Consider the following 17,343-nt stretch of genomic DNA (forward strand, 5'->3'; position numbering starts at 1 on the left):
GTTTGCAGAATCAAGAGAAGTGGCAGGAAAACTGGAAAGATAGAGGAAAGTACTGGAAGAGAGAGGAATGAGGCTGAGCAGGAGTAAGAGAGAGTATATCTGCTGTAAAGTGGATGAAGATACTTAGGCAGACAAGAGACAGATCTGGAGCTGGAAGGAAATGTCATCAGGAAGGTTAGTAACTTTAGATACTTAGGTTCAACAGTGAAAGAGGATGGAGAGGCTGAGAAGGAAGTGGGATGCAGGATACAAGCTAGATGGAGGAACTGGGCAGGGGGGGGGGAGTCTGCTGCAGTGCTATGTGATAAGAGGGTGCCAGTCAATCTAAAGGGAAAAATCTACAGAACAGTGGCAAGACCAGCTATGACATATGCTATGAAAACTGTGGTCCTGAGGAAAAATAACATCAGTAGGATGGAGATAGTGGAGATGAGAATGTTAGATGGATGTGTAGTGTGACCAGAAAAGATTGTCTGAGAAATGACAATGTAAGGGAATGGTGAAAGTTACGAACTTAGAAGCGAAGCTACAGGAGGCAAGGTTGAGATGGTTTGGTCATGTAACGAGGAGGGAGGACGAGTATATGGGAAGAAAGTTCATGCAGATGGATGTGCAGGGGATGAGGAAGCGCAGGTGGCCAAAGAAGAGATGGAGGGAGCTGGTGAAAGAGGACCTGAGGATGAAGAACTTGGATGTGGTTAAAGCCCCAATACAGGAGGTTGTGGAGGAGACACATTAGGAATAGTGACCCTACTTGAGTGGGATAAACTACATGAAGAAGAAGAATGTTCTTTCAACTTCATATGGTATCACACATCCTAAATTAAAAACTGTTCCAAAATTTTGTTATTATTTTACTTCTGATTGGATCTTGACCTAAATTTAAAGCCTACTATTATTGATTTTTTTGATGAGGATATCATTAAAAAATCTTCAGCTACATCTTTTAGGTTTAGAATAGCTATATGACTTACAATGCACTTTTGTTATCAAAAAAATAAAATCTATCTTAAATATTTTATCATAAATCTGAAATCAATGTGTTACTATGAACATTTCCAATTTTTGTGCAAAAATAACCTTCTATTGTTGTTTTAAGATTTTTCCATAACACGTAAAATTTCAAACTTTTCTGAAAACATTATTAAGATAGAACACCTGAAGAATTAATATGGCCTACAAAAATGAATTTAGAAAATTTATTCTAAATTACTTCAACATACACTGTCCATTAAAGAGCATTAAAGAACTGAGTAATTTTCAAACTCACTTGTGGGGAAGCATCAAACAAGTTAAACCACAATGGCATGTAGCTACTGTAAGTTATTTGACGAGGGTCTATTTCCTGGATGTTGAAAGCGACTTGTTTCTCTTTATTTTCTACACTGTTCTGACCTTTCTTATCTTCTACTGTGATAACAATAGGATGGGAACATGTTCGAAGTAATCCCTGGTACACTAATAAAATAAATTATTAAATAATAAACGGATAAAGCCTACTAGCAATAAATAGCTTTAAAACAAGAACAAATTAATTCTATGCAGAGGAATTTTCCTTTAGTACACTTTAATGTAATTTATTCATCATCATAATTAATTTTAGATATGTGTGCCTAACAAAGTTCTACATAAGTTTATTTTTCCTCATTTCCTAGCCACAATTTTGTTCCAAATTAATCTGTTGTCAATTCTTGAATACTATCTAAACCAGCGTTTCCCAAACTTTTTCTATCACCATAAATCCTGAAATTTTAACAGAACACCGTGGTTATTTTATAATGTATTAATTAACACATTACAATATTAATAATTAATCATGGCATAATCATAAAGAGTATTAGTACACATATACGGTATGACATGCTGACAAATATAAAATTACATTTAAATCAGTTATCAATCACTGGACTAATGAAATCTTGTAGCATATTGTAGTTTCCTCAGGCCAACATCATTAAATTAATTTGTGCTGATTTTCAATGACATATCCCATTCTGATCACCAAAAATTTATAATACTATAAGTACTTATGAGTGAATGCAGACTTCTTCTCCTGTGTGCTGGTAGTTTTCCCCTCCTTTTGTACATCCTGGAGATCACTTTGTAGGTTGGAGGTGGATGAATCACTATCTGTTGCGTCACAAACACCTTCAATAAGAGATTTCGTAACACCAAAATTAAACAAGGTCCCTTGTCTCTTATTCATATTAAAATTTAAATCTGTAGGCCTATTATTTTTAAAAAATCAAGGCACTACGGTTTTGAAACAGGCACTTCCGCCCTACAATACAAACTTCCGAAGAAAGTATTCAGTATTATTACTAGATTTGAGAACCAGATACAGACTGCCTTGATCTTCAATTTTAGTGGAAAAATTTTCTTTATACTTTCTTGCTGATTGGTACTAACATTTGCAACACAGATGTTATTTCATTCAGTTTTGAGAACAGAGGATACGCCATCCATTGTTGTAATCGGCTCGCAGGCAATTTTTATGATCGGTCATAAACAGCAGTATTCTCTTTGCCGATTGTTGAAAGATTTCGATGCATGAAAATTAACAATAATTCATGAATATTTCCATGCTTAAAAATATTCCACTTGGTCACTGACATTTGCTACACAGATGTCATTTCCTTCAGTTTTGAGAACAGAGGATACACCGCCCATTGTTATAATCCGCTTGCAGGCAATTTTTATGACTGGTCATAAACAGCAGTATTCCCTTTCCCAAATGTTGAAAGGTTTCGATGTGTGAAAATTAACGATAATTCATTCATAACGAATACTTCCATGTTTAAAAATACACAGCTTGGTCACTAACATTTGCTGCACAGATCTTATTAGGCATTCTAGGTCTGAGCTTTGACATATTCACGAATATTATTCTCCTCAGAATATTTCCACTATAAAATATTTATTATTATTATTATTCGTGACACCTCCATTTATTCATGAAAAATGCTCAGAAAACTAAAATGACAAATTCCAGGAGAACTTCTCGCAGAACACTTATTCACCTTCCATGGAACACCGGTGTTCTGTGGAACACAATTTGGGAAACCCTGATCTAAACTAACATTTCATTCTTTAGGTTCTTCATTAAAATTACCTTATGTTTTCTATGTTCCTGCTTATTTTATACTTTGTCTTTTTTATTGCTTACATATTATTATTATTACAGTAACCTCCACTGAGTCAGCAGAGTTGTTAGTTAATATGCATCATATTGAACCTTGAAATCATTTACACTCTCTGCATTCACAACACCTTCTACTAGTTGATTAGTGAAATGCTATGTTTCACTCATGAACTACACACAAATAACAAAAATGAATCTTTTAAACATATTTGAACCAAGTATTACATTAACATTAAAAAACTGTCATTTTCTCTTAATTATGCCAAATGAAACTTATTTCATTAGGGTTGGCAAGCCCTTGTAACTGTTTACAAGGGCTTGTTAACCTTAAGTTTACTGTACAAATTGTTCACATTTAAAATTTTTGATTGTGAATACTTTAGCAAGAGGTATCAAGATGTCTGTGACCAATTTAAGTTATTCAAAAGAACTCCCAAATATGAAATTTTATTAAACTCCCTCTCTACCCAGAGAAGGCTAATTGCAATATGTATTTCTGATACAAGTGCCTCTGAAGCTCAGTCATTATAGACGAAGCCGTTTGGTCGGAAAGACCTGGGTTCGATTCCCATCAGTGACTTGAGGAACCTTTATCTGGTCACTTTTGACAAAAAGTGAGTTAGTTAGTCTCACATGGAGGTAGGGGGTTTTTTTCACCCAGAAACTCTGGTTTTACATCCCCCCAGAACAGGCAAACTGGCCCTGTGAACACACGCACCTACAGACATAGGAAACACTGGGAGACATAGAGCCAACCACCTTATCCTTGAGACAGTTGCAGTTACAAGAATAAGAAACCTTGATGCCGTAAAAGGTAGAATAGGAGGATTAAGAAAGAAAGAAGAATTCTGATACATTTTACTTGTTGGTTTCTCTGCTAACAGTCTAACTAAATGAACAATTCAGATGGCTTAACAAATTTTTCTAGAGATTCCAAATCGAAGTTTCAATAAAATTCACCCAGCTAGATTCCTGGAATAAGTTATGAGGATTGTAACAAAATCTAGGTGCTTCAAGCATTTTGCAAAAATCTTAACAGCTGCCATTTTCCAAGCATTGTAAGTCACTTATTTGCTTTGATAATTATATAACTTCCCTTCCTAAAAAGAGATTGATGGGAGAGGCATGTAAATATGCACTTAAGGTTGTTTATGTTTTCAACAAATTCTGGGTTGGCAAGGCTCATGTCCAGCTACTCCACTGACTATATCATATTTTTTAATCATGAAAAACAAGGATGTGAAGTGGACCACTGAAATTGAAATTCCATTGAGATACCATTGCAATAACATGGATAACACAAAGTTTAAGAACACTCATATTTCACTCACCACAGCCAAACTGGGTAGTTGAATGAGTCAACAAAATTCAGTAAGCATTCTGTGTACCAACAGTTACTCTCACAGCCACACTTTGGGCCTGACATTCTCTTCACAAATCAGGCAACTTAGGACTTAGGCCTAGTGTAAAACCCACCATACTGTTTATTAGAGGCCAGAGGCATGCTGAAAAAGTTCCATGCTTGGCCTCAAGACTAGGGTTTATTTGCAGATGCTCTATCATTTTACCCATTCCCAATACCAATATATGCAAGGTTTACAACTTTTCAAGGGTGGATTCATATTTAAAAAAATGGTCAGGTCACATGGAATCAAAAAAAAAAAAAATTTCCTATAAACCATAAGTCCACTAAACTCTGTTATTAAGTTTTTTTTAAATATGATATAGCAAGGCAGCACTACCTCAAACACAAGGCGGTCTGCTATCTGCTTATATGCTTCAACAAGGGTGTGTTGTGGTGCAGTGAGGTACTGTGCAAAATGCTCCCAACTACAAATCGAGAAAACAAACCAGCATGGTATTATTTATATGCCATTTTTACAGCAAGAATGGTAAAACTGTTTCAACATTGTCTTCTCCTCTTTTTCTTCTTATTGCTCAAGTTCTGAATTAGTTAATGTAAAAGAACCTTCTACATCGAAATTTTATCCATTTTTCAACAATATCACTTCATCTCATGATTCATAGCATAGAAGAAATTTTGATGCAGACTTATTCTTTCACATTAGCTAATTCAGAAGCTAAGTAATAAAAAAAGAGGAGAAGAAGCAAGGAGAAGACAATGTTCTCAATACAATGCAGAAAAACCTGCAATATATATAACCTCTGAGACATCCGAAGTGGCAATGGGCTGGGCATGTTGCTCGAAGACAAGATCAGCAATGGACAAAAGTACTGGATTGGATTCCACGAGAGGAATAACTACCATGATGCTGACCTAAATCATGGTGGATTGATGATATCATCAGATTTGCAGGAGTGACATGGGAAAGGAGAGCCATGGAAGACGATTTTGGAGTAATCTTGGAAAGGCCTTCATCCAGCAGTGGATCGGCAACGGCTGATAATATATATATATAGTTCTTCTTCCTGGAGGATCATCACATGTAGAATTTCATGAACAATTACTATGACAGCTACACATTCTGATTGATTTCTCTTCATAGATGAGACTGAATTTATCTATATGCAACAAATTCCTACTCTTAGAAAACTATATGAGAAAGTAGGATCCAATTATCAACTACACTTTTAAGAATGTGAGATGCAAGTTTACAAAACCACTTAACTGGACTACACTTCATCAAAGGAAGTTTAACAGCAGCATATTATAGGAATTTCCTGAAAAAAAAAATTAAAAAATTAATGCTGTATTTTATGGGTCTCACAACAAGACAAGATAACAGATAATTAAGCAGACAAGAGTACATAATTCCAAAATTCTAAAAAAGACAAGCCTATTTGTTGTTGTAGTAGGTGGATTTGCAACATGGCTGACTTAGTCACTCAATTTAAAATCTTCAATTTCTTCTTCGGGTGGTTGTCTGAAGTCTAGGATGTACAAAAATAGAAAGACAAAACCTAACAACAGCAGTTGGTACTGGCCATAATACCAATGCTGACAATAGAAACAAAAATTAGAATGTGTTTAGCTGGGATTGTAAAAGGAGCAGCATCTAAATGTAAGCTCGCAAGTAACATAGTAGCTATTTGAAAAAAAAACTGCATTATGTTGTAAATCCTCTAAGATGGCAATAATAAAGAGTAGTAAAATTGATTGTATATTCATTGCTTCTACACTATAATTGAATAACAAAGTTGAATGGACCATGCGAATGGTTATCTTTTCTTCAAGTGACTTTTTTTCTTTAATTTGAGAAATTCTGTGTGTGTGCGCACACACACGCACACATACACACCTTTGCACACAAAACACAGGCACGCATGCACATGCACATACACACACACACACACACACACACACCCTAATAAACTGGCTTAAAAGTGAGATAATTATTTTTAAAATAATAATAATAATAATAATAATAATAATAAAAAGACAAACCTATTCTACTCAAAAATCCTTTAAACTGCACTTGCTTAGATTTCATTGCTAAAAATATTCTGATGAGTGAATGATAACAGCGATAATGACTTGAGGAATGAAGATAAGGGAAATATTCAATTTGAAGAATAATCAGATGCTCGAAGAATACTAAATAACTTTCTGGAACCTGTGAAAGATAAATAACCATGTTTCTCAACTTTATTAAAAAAATATACATAATAAGTATATATTTTTTGAATAAAAAGATTTGAGGGGTGTGGGGTTGAGAAGCTCTGATAAACTCCTAGAACAAAAATGATATTAAAGCGACTGATATAACCACAAGAAAGAACATATCTTAAAACCCTTTAACCCCCCTATTTCATCAAACTAATAATTTGTTTTTTGTCTTTCTTTTTTCTTTCATTTTTGTTCTAGATGTTTATCAGAACTTTCCAGCCCCCCCCCCCAACCCATATGTGATTGCTGGCATAAGAGAGGCACACATTCCTTAGGTTCTATTTAGTGCCATGAATGCAAATTATCTTGGAAGAGTCCTTGAACAATTGGATAAAAGTATTCTCTTCTAAGTAAGGTATGAAGGGAGACTGCCAGGGATGTTCTGTGAGGATGTGCGCTATGAATCTGCTTCTCTCTTGTTTTCAAGAGAGAAGCAGATTCACCGCATAGATGTTCTTTTTTTTTATGGATTTCGAAATTTCTACCAGTTTGACCTAAGTACACCTTTCCTCAGGAACAAGGAATCTTGTGCACTCCAGGATGTTAGTAAAATGGAACGTTGTCTTTAGAGGAACATATGAAACTTTAGAAGATATTAACTGATGTGAGAACCATTCTGATGTTGAGTGATCTTTATAATTGGGTTATTTTTCTTGATATGTTGCCAATGTATGGTAAAGAGACCATGCCACTATAATTAATTTCAGGGTTAACATGAATTGTTCATTGGAAATAAAACTTTCATTAGTGACTTCTTTGAATAGCCATTTTCTTCCTGAAGCCTAACTAACTGTAAGCCATAAAGACACAAAACATTATTATTATTATGTGACACCTCCAGGGAGTCCAAGGACTCATCAAGGGAGAGTGTGCCAACAGCATTAAATGATTGATCCCCTTCCAACTACTAACTGCACTCAAACTCTTTGAGTGAGCCATTAGTAGCAGAGGCTCTACCAATCGACCAACCTTTGCTGGCAAAGGTTGGTCAGAGTTTCAGAGTAACATTCAGTTTTAATAATTAAAAAGTCTACCAGTCAAATTTGGTTAATCATTTAGAGTTGATAAACTACTTATAGCGAATTATTTAAAAAATAATAAATGGCAAATTCAACAGATTATGAATATTCATTTTATTGACTTATAAAGGAATGGTAGAGCTCAAATGAAATTTCATGTCAGCAGTATTATATTATCATATTCCTCAAAATAAATTAATATAAGAATAATAGTTTAATAATAATAATATGAAGAAAGTAAACTAAATTGCAATAATTTTTTTTTCTTTCAACTTTTTTTTTTTTTAATATGATACGCATCTGACAAGATTACTTTCTGAAACAACAAACAGTAACTACTGCGTTATCTGATTTCTGTGGGTTTGCTACAGCAAAACCCACAGAAATCAGATAACCAGTTTGATAGCATTGTTGTTATAGTGGATTGAAAAGGATAAACTTCCAGAAATAAGTACTCTCAAAAGTATGGCACTGGGAATAATTATACCAGCTTGATTGTCTCAAAAACTGACCCAAAAATTAAGAGCAAAATTAGATACAGAAATCTCTATACATACTATCTCAAAGCAATATTCCACAAATTCCTCAAAACAGACAATACTAATACTAACTTAAATAGACCCCATGGCTTTTCTAGAACCTAAAGAAACATATTATGCAAATTTCACCATATTAGTTACATGAAAACAAATGTAGTATAAAAGACTATAGCACTATACCACATTTCTTTGCTGTACATTGATCCTGAAGACTGGGATTTACCCCAAATGGTTCTGGAATGCAACAAAAAATTGGCAATTACACAATACTTGTAAATATAAACAAAGATCTTTTAAGTAAGATAGTGTCTGCACACTGCTAAAGCATTGCACAGACATTATCACTCAAAACTTTAAGAATGCATGATGACCAAACTTCCACAAAAGACACACAAGAGCTTACATCTGACAGAAACAAAACCCTTCATACAAAAATTATAACACCCTTAACTTAATGTAATTCCCCAGAATACTCTTTTGCATTCTCCACTAAACTCATACATTCATATCAAAGCAAGCAGGTCCAAATCTATCTTTATAGAAACTCGCTCATTTCAACAACACCCTTTACAAAATTATCTGCAAGAAGGCTGCCATGATACTTATATAGTTCAACTCAAAAGGCATTCCTTTGGACTACCAACTAATGCACCACTATACTAGGCTAAATGCAGAAAATCACCCCTACATCTCTAGAAAAAAGAGCAGTTAGCTCCTGTAACTGAAACCACACACACACCAAAATTTGAAAAACAATTACTATATTAAGCTTACTGACACACTATGGCCACAAATTCATCACAGTATATAGGTGATGCTAACTACTCAACTAATGAAACTCAATCTGCTTCCCACATGCTTGGAGAGACAGCTCAATTTTAAGACATGGTTTCTGTTATAGTATGCTAGTAAATGGATAATTTTGATGGTAATTAGAAACAAATTTTGTTTGTTTATCCCAAACTTTTCCCTATTTGTATTGAGAAGGTTATTTTGTTATAACAATGTATTAGTAAGTTTATATTATATCTGATGTTAATAATTAACTATTTAATTCACATGAAATTAGAAGTTAAATAAATTAATACACTCATATTTCAGAACAGAAAGATATTATAATGAAAATGGTAATTAAACAATTAATATATTTAACAGGCTAAATATTCAAGCATGTGTATACCTGCATAAATATTCAGCCAATTTTGTTTCAAACACTGATAACTGTTTAAAGGAATAAGCAGGTGTCAAGGAAATAATAATTAACTCTTTATTAAGTTAGCACCTCCATAGCACAATTGGAAGAATGATGGTACATTGTACCCTTCGAATGGAAAAGGTCTAAGTTCAATTCTCATCATGACAAGAGGAATCTTGTCGGGTGAATAGATGGGTTTTTTTCAATTAAGGGCAATCCAATATCATATGGAGGGTGTTTTCTCCCGAAAATTCAGGTTTTTAGTCTTGCATACAGGCAATCGGCCTTGAGAACACACGCAATTTACAGGAAAAAAAAAATACTAGTAGTGATGGTGAGCAGTAGATGCCATTGTGTGTAGATGATGATTGTAGTAGCAGTTCTGTGTAGTTCGTGGATTAAATAATGGGACTGAGAGTAGAGTGCCCTCCCTCAATGAGTCCTTGGCATCCAATAATAATAAATTATTACGTCCTGCATCTATACTACTTGAACAATTAGATTAGTCACATAGTATAGATGTTCAGCCTGTACTGTTAGATTGTTCATTTTCCACTGAATATGACTGTTCATTGATGTGAATAGTCAGATTCAGTGGACAAAAGAAAAAACTTCTGTTATATAGGTGTAAATCTTAGAATTTGTTTTATGATATGCTTGAGCTCTGCAACATTCTACATATGTTGCAGAGCTAGATATGTCTACATATTTAATTTGCCATCTACACTAAAAATTGTTCTTAAATAGCTGAAATGTTTTACTTGTGGTACTATACATCACTCGCAGAAAACTATCACAATGTAATCAGTGTACTCTATAATTCAATAGTATGCCTTAGTAACCGAAGCATTTTCGTATGCAAAAGGATATGAGATATATATACAAGCAAACATACAAGACTGGCTTCAAATAGTGTGAGTCTACAATCTTAACTTATGCCATCTGTGTGCATGGTTAGAGAATCTTCATCATTCCATTGACAGTCTCATGAAGACAGTATCTCAGATATTTGGTAGAATGAGATAGCTGTATTTAATCAGTTTAGGAGATGTACAACAAGGTGCAAGATAAAAGCTGTTCAAAATGCTATAGTTCTGAGGTGTAAATGGAACATTTATTAAGCAAATAGCCTATATTTGAGATGCAAGTCAGAAGTTACAACTGAAGGAGAAACAAGTACAGAAAGATAATATGATGCTTAATCAGATGTGAGGCAAGACTGCATTTATCTAGTAAAGTGGTATTAAATTTGATATCAAAATGAAGATATGCATATATCTTCAATTTTGATATCAAATTTAATATAAAATAATTGATATCAAATTTAATATAAAATAATTGATATCAAATTTAATATAAAATAAAGAGCTCAGATATAATCTGAGCTCTTTATTTTATGCATATGATGTTATACTCCTAACTAAATCCATAACAAGTCTGTGGGATTATCTTGCTAAACTGAATAACTGCTGTAATAAATTTAGTATGAAAATTAGCAAAAAAAAGGCAATTAAACAAACTGAAACATTTAAAATCAATATTCTGAATGGAGAACCTATAGAACAAGTAAAACATTTTAGCTATTTAGTCATAATTTTAGTGAAGATAGAAAATTAAATATGAAAATATACAACAGATATAGAAAAGCTGGTGAGGTAGGATATCAACTGAATAGAAACAGACGTCAACAATTAGAAATATTTTAAAAAGATCAGTCTATAACTGATGTTTTTACTGTTTGTCTAATAGTTTATGTGTTTACACTTGAAGAAATCCTATAAAGTGGCAAAGTCTACATGTTTCTCTCTCTCTCTATGTGTGTGTATATATATATAAGTACTGGATTGGATTCCAAGAGAGGAAAAACGACCACAACACCAACCTAAATCATGCTGGATTGATGATATCATCAGATTTGCAGGAGTGACATGGAAAAGGAGAGCCATGGACAGACAGTTTTGGAGTAATCTTGGAAAGGTCTTCATCCAGCAGTGGATCGACAATGGCTGAGAATGATGATGATGATATATATGGAAGGAGAAATGTAAATATTTCTCATTTTTCACCTGTGAAAAATGTTGATAATATGGTAAAATTTATCACTGTTTATGTTATTTCGAATGACAATCAAAGCAACTATGAATCCAGTATTCATATCTGTTAATTTCAAGAATGGGAACCCTGCCACATTTGTACGAGATGAGAACACTCACACTGAAAAATTCATAAATCATGTCAGACTGTATCCTAAACAGGATTCAAATAGGCCCTTCTTAGCAAGGTAGGTATCACCGATACTGGGATTATCTTATATTGTAGTTAGTAAGTGGATAATTTTTGTTAATTTCCATATTCAAATTTCCATGACTCTTACATTCTCTCATGTTAAGTTTTCTGAAAGAATTATCAGGAGAAACAAAAATGAAAATAAACCATTTAATTATTAAAATTAAATATTTATATGCAATGATTAGTCAGTCAACTTAGCATTATTTAGTCACTCGAAAGACAGACCCAAATAACAAATATACTTATGAAACTGAACACAAGCTCTACTTTTCACACAATCCTCTGCAGTTACTGCTGACTCAAAATTAGGTTATGTGCCAAAATTTGTTTCGAGTTCTAATAATTTCATCACTGGGACCAGCTATGCATCTGGAACAACAGGCTCTCCTAAACATCGTATCAATAAAACAGATACAACAAAACCTACTCCCAAAATCACTTTATATACAGACCATATTCCTACCTTACATCAAAGTCATGTGAGATGCACTGAGTCATTTCTTAAAGTGATACAGAACAAAAACAGTCTATAATCCACAAAACAAGCTTACTGCTTGCCTGAGGCAAAAACAAAGACTCCTCCATCCTTTTCAGGTGTCAACAGCATCTTTTAATGTGGTGGCCAGTATTTTGGAAAGACAGGATAGACTTCCACATGTGGTATACACAACAAAAATGTAGATTAGCCCCGCATGCTTTGGATGAAGAGGTAGAAGAAAGCCAACTTACCAACTTAAATTTCACTTCAAATCACAGACTGTTCTTGGAAGTAAGTTGCACAGAACTAATAATTGCAATAGATGATAGTCCTTATAACTACAGAAGGTTGTCATGAGGACCTAAACTCTCACCTCCAGCTTCGCACATGTGACTGTCATTGTTCTTTAAGTCATTTCCTTTCTTTCTCTGAGAGAGAGAGAGAGAGAGAGAGAGAGTGTGTGTTTCCAGATAGCAAGAGCTGGCAAAACGTATAAATATTCAGTTTAGTTATTAAATTATTTATTATCATTCCCGTCTCAGGTAACAATTCTTCAACATTAAAGACATTCATGCTCAGTCACTACTATTCCTTAACCTTCAATCAATGAAATTGGAAAAAGGAAATCCAATAAAATTAATGTACACTAAGTTCCCAAAATGCTACCATTAGTAACGCAATGCAGTTACACAATCAGCAGAAATAATTTACGAATAGCTGCACCTGCCTGTTAGTGTAAGGATAAGTTGGAATAATTAATGCACTTTTTCTCTTTGGTAATGGTGAAATCCAATTTTTTTACCCAAATATGCCACTACTTACATAACAGGATATAGGAGAAGTGTGTATTTAATATCAACTCCACATATGAAAAGTTGCAATAGCTATTATAACCTATAAGTGTGTTGGCAAGAAACTGAAGTAGAAATTTGTGTCTGAAGTGGAAATAGAAATACTGCTTCCTCTATCTTGAATAGATAGAGGAAGCAGTATTTTGAGAAGAGCAAGTGAATGAAGCTTTTCCAAAGAAAAGGGGTAAATACAATGAAAGGGAAGATGCTGGTTCTGTAGGATGCTCGATAGTAAGTATATGGATGCTGATCAGCAGCTGCTTGCATTCTTCCAGTCTTAGAAGAAATTAGAAGAATGCAAATGGTATGCCAGTCCATCTTCCACAACATATGACAAAAAGGCCTGTTCTATATCTTAATAGACAAAGATGGACCTGGCATAATATCTGCATTCCATTCTTGACAGAAAATTGAGAACAGTTATTCAAAAACCAAGAGATTAAACTTCATAATGTGTGTAAAATTCAAATTACATGTTCTTCTCATTCCATCAAAACTAAAAGCTAAATATGGTCTGGTGTACTTGAGTTGCTAAATGATACTTAGCTACACCAGATCATATATAAAAATTCAACTCCAAATAAATGACAGCTGACATGTGATGTGTAGAGGGATAATTGAAATAAGTGTCAGGAGACTAAAAAATTAGGTAGATAATTTTGATAATGTGGGAGAGGACTTTTTTAGCATTAGTAACATAAACACAGGGAAACATATACTTAATTTCTGTATCATTTTTAGCTCAGGTTATTCAGGTTATTCAATTTTATGCAGAAGTTGAGAATAAAAACATACAGGCTTGTGGAAACAGTCCATATAATCAACCATTGGAGGAATGTTTTGTACTGACTTGTTCAGCACAAAATTTCCAAACTTGAAATTTATGTAAGCACAATTTTAGATAGTAATACTGCTTCTCTAAGATGGAACACCATATTAAATCTTTCAGTAATACTTCTACACAGTCTTGGCTAAGAAAATCAACATATTTGATGATACATAATTTGTAGAAGGTGCACTGTCCTAATTCACTATTAAAGTTTGAAAAACCAACTTCATTAAATTAAAAAAATATTAGGTACACATGGTGAAAAAATAATGAAGGATAAATTTAAAACAATAAGTAATCGAGATGTCAAATTCTTTCTTCCTTACAGTGATCTTATCTCTCTGCATTTGTAACAAATATTTTAAAACATATTTTTGAGCAATAAACATTTTAAATATATTGTTAACTTTATTTTACTCAATAACCCAAAAAATAATGACTCGAGATTTCCATTTACTGACCAGATCGATGACATTAACAATAGCTGCTAGTGCTTCTAGGACACTGGAAAGGGACTTTATTCTGTCTTCTAGAAGTATATCCTCACTAAAGAAAGAATAAGAAAATGTTCTAAAATTTTTCATATAATTTAATGATATTCTTAATATATATAAAAATTTTTAGAACAAAAACATTCTAAAAGTTTTCAAATTTATCATGCCCAGAACTTAATAAATGATGTTCTAGAATATAAGATAACACAAGACAGAGTGATATGCCAAAAATTTAAATGAAATTATAAACACTTCATAGAATAATTTAAGTACAGGTCAAGTAATAGATGCTACACTGCATAACAAATCCAAGAATTATTGCAGTTATATAACACATCCAAGAATTGATGAAGTAACTCAAATAGCAGTTAACAATTGTTCTAAAACAAAACAATTAACAATAATAAACAAATGAATGTAAACTTTAAATGGCCATTCATCAGTTTATTTGACATTACTTGTATCAGTTCAGAATAAAATAAATTCAGATGGGACTCAATGTCCACATCAGATGACAACTAGTACTCTGCTGTTCTGAAAGCCTTTCAGCACAATTGGTTATTACACCCTCCATGGAGTCAGCAGACTCATTGTGGAAGGTCATTCAACTAACAACATATTTATCATACTGAATCTTAAAATCCTTAACACATTCTTCATTAACAACCTATCATGGTAAAGTGTTCCATTCATTCACAATTCTCCAGGCAAAATATCTATTCTTCACACACCTCTTTACCACACTCTTACCTAATTTCCAGGGATGGCCTCTGGTTCTGCTCTTCTCTTCTCGTTCTCTATTCTTTTTATAATCCCTTCTGGACTAATCTGATAAAATCCCCTCACTAACTTAAAAATCTCTATCATATCACCTCTTTTCCTCTTATCCTCCAAACTCTTATCCTTCCTCTAACTTTTCCTCTTATCCTCCATCTAACCAATATGCTATTATTCCCATCCTTTGTACACCAACTTATCATGTGGTAATCTATCAAACACTTTTGCAAAGTCCAAGAATATCACTGTATATGATTCTCAACCATTTAACACACTCGTTGCCTTATCATAAAATGCAACTAAATTGCTAAAACAAGAAATTATTTCTGCATTGTATTTTTGCATATTATATTTCTATATCCTTGAAAACTACAATATACAGGGTGTTCGGGATAAATTTGACATATTTATAATTAATTATATTTTTCCGTAAGTTACATGTATTAACACACACTTCTCTTCATTTAAAAGTTTGGACCCTTCTTCATTCATATACAAGATGTCAGAAAGGATGGATAGCTGGAACCCACCTGAATCATGGAAGAGAATAACTTGTATCATGATGATTCGTGCCCGCCATCAAAATAAGGATATTACGACTGCTGCCCAATGCTCCCTGAATACAGTAAAAACAATCAGGCATGAACTAGAGACTTGCAATGGTGACTACGAGGATGTAGCAAGAAGAAAGATCCCTAGCAGACGATCTGATTGCGTTCGTACAGCAGAATTCCTCGCAAATATGCAGGAACAGGTGTTGAAGAACCCTGGCATTGGAATTCGGGCTTTGTTCGTGGAGTTGCTAACTGTAGTCAAGCCCTGGATAACAAGGGTAGCCAATGGTAGGCCGTATGTATGGCAGCAGGATTCGGCCCCTTGCCACACCTCTGGGAAAAGTCAAAAATGGTTGTCTGAAAATTTCTACGACTTCACCAGTCCAAATCTTTGGCCTCCAAACTCCCCAGACCTTAACCCCATGGATTATTTTGTATGGGGCGCAGTTGAAAAAGACACCAATCGCACTTCCAGTAATACAAAAGCCCAGTTAATGGATAAAATTAAAACAGTTTTTGCGGCCCTTCCCAGGGAGACTGTAGCATCAGCTTGTTCGAGGTTCCGAAGCAGAATTGAAGCTGTGATCGATGCTAATGGTGGTTATTTTGAGTAAATCTTGTTGATAGTATTGTAATTAACTCTGCCTGTAATGTTTTTTTGTCAATTCATTAAATTTAATAGATACAAAGAAGATTTTCTTTTTCCTTACGAAACTGTCAAATTTATCCCGAACACCCTGTACACAGGAAATAAGTATGAAAAACATCATCTTCTAAAGTATGAATATTTATTCATTCTTATGTATTCATATAAGAATGTATATAAGAACATATGAATCCTATTTAAGAAATCACATATCTCCATGATAAACATTATTCTGTTCATAAATTATAGAGAGTGCCTGCTACAGTCATCTAAGATTGATTAAAGCAATAAATTTGTTGGTTTTCTGGTAAAAAGCAAAACCTACCAGTTCAAGTCCCAATATAATGAAGTTTATTGAAGAACTTAAGTAGAAGATAGTTTTCACTGTAACACCAACACCTTGCCTACTGGAGGCCTTATTTTTTTTTATTAATAGTTGATATTATTATTATTATTATTATCTGAGATCTCCAGGAAGTCAAGGACTCAGAGGGAGGCTGTAAATTACCCAACCCAGTTATCACACCATCTCTTAAGTTCATTAACACTATATACACTCAATAGCTCTTAACCCTTTTTTGACTGAGAACAACCTTAACTTCCATGGATGCCCCCGTGTTCTCTCTCTCCACCTTCCATATAATGAAAAATTTCATCATTTGAAATGCTATAACACCCATTCAAAAGTTTAAAGACCTCTATCATATCACCTCCCCTCTTTCTCCTGTAACCAGAGTCTGTAATTCATATATATGAGGAGAAGAGTGTCAATTAAGAATGGCATGATAGCTAGAATGTGCAGGAAGAGAGGACACTTAAGCATGTGGATATAACGGATAAATTTGAAGGTAGAGAGCTGTTTGCTGCAAATGGTCTGTATTTAAGTGAGGGAGCAGTATAAA

General features: G+C 33.8%; 2 protein-coding genes across 2 annotated transcripts in view; both read right to left on the reverse strand.

Annotated features, from left to right (window-relative positions):
• Window positions 1–6,738, reverse strand: part of LOC150103014 (DNA-dependent protein kinase catalytic subunit-like) — a 168,098-nt gene extending 161,360 nt beyond the window's left edge. Inside the window, exons 1-2 of the mRNA XM_090398050.1 lie at window positions 6,549–6,738; window positions 1,271–1,458 (exon numbers count right to left, since the gene is read on the reverse strand). Of these exons, the coding sequence (XP_090254176.1) occupies window positions 1,271–1,458; window positions 6,549–6,738 (378 nt within the window). The remainder of the gene's footprint in view (window positions 1–1,270; window positions 1,459–6,548) is intronic.
• A 7,645-nt stretch (window positions 6,739–14,383) lies between these two features.
• LOC150103016 (DNA-dependent protein kinase catalytic subunit-like) overlaps window positions 14,384–17,343 on the reverse strand; it is a 63,543-nt gene continuing 60,583 nt past the window's right edge. Inside the window, exon 5 of the mRNA XM_090398051.1 lies at window positions 14,384–14,516. Within this exon, the coding sequence (XP_090254177.1) occupies window positions 14,384–14,516 (133 nt within the window). The remainder of the gene's footprint in view (window positions 14,517–17,343) is intronic.

The sequence above is a fragment of the Typopeltis vanoorti genome, chromosome 9, assembly GCF_054136105.1.
Source record: "Typopeltis vanoorti isolate ZY-2024b chromosome 9, IOZ_Tvanoo_1.0, whole genome shotgun sequence".
Classification (NCBI taxonomy): domain Eukaryota; kingdom Metazoa; phylum Arthropoda; class Arachnida; order Uropygi; family Thelyphonidae; genus Typopeltis; species Typopeltis vanoorti.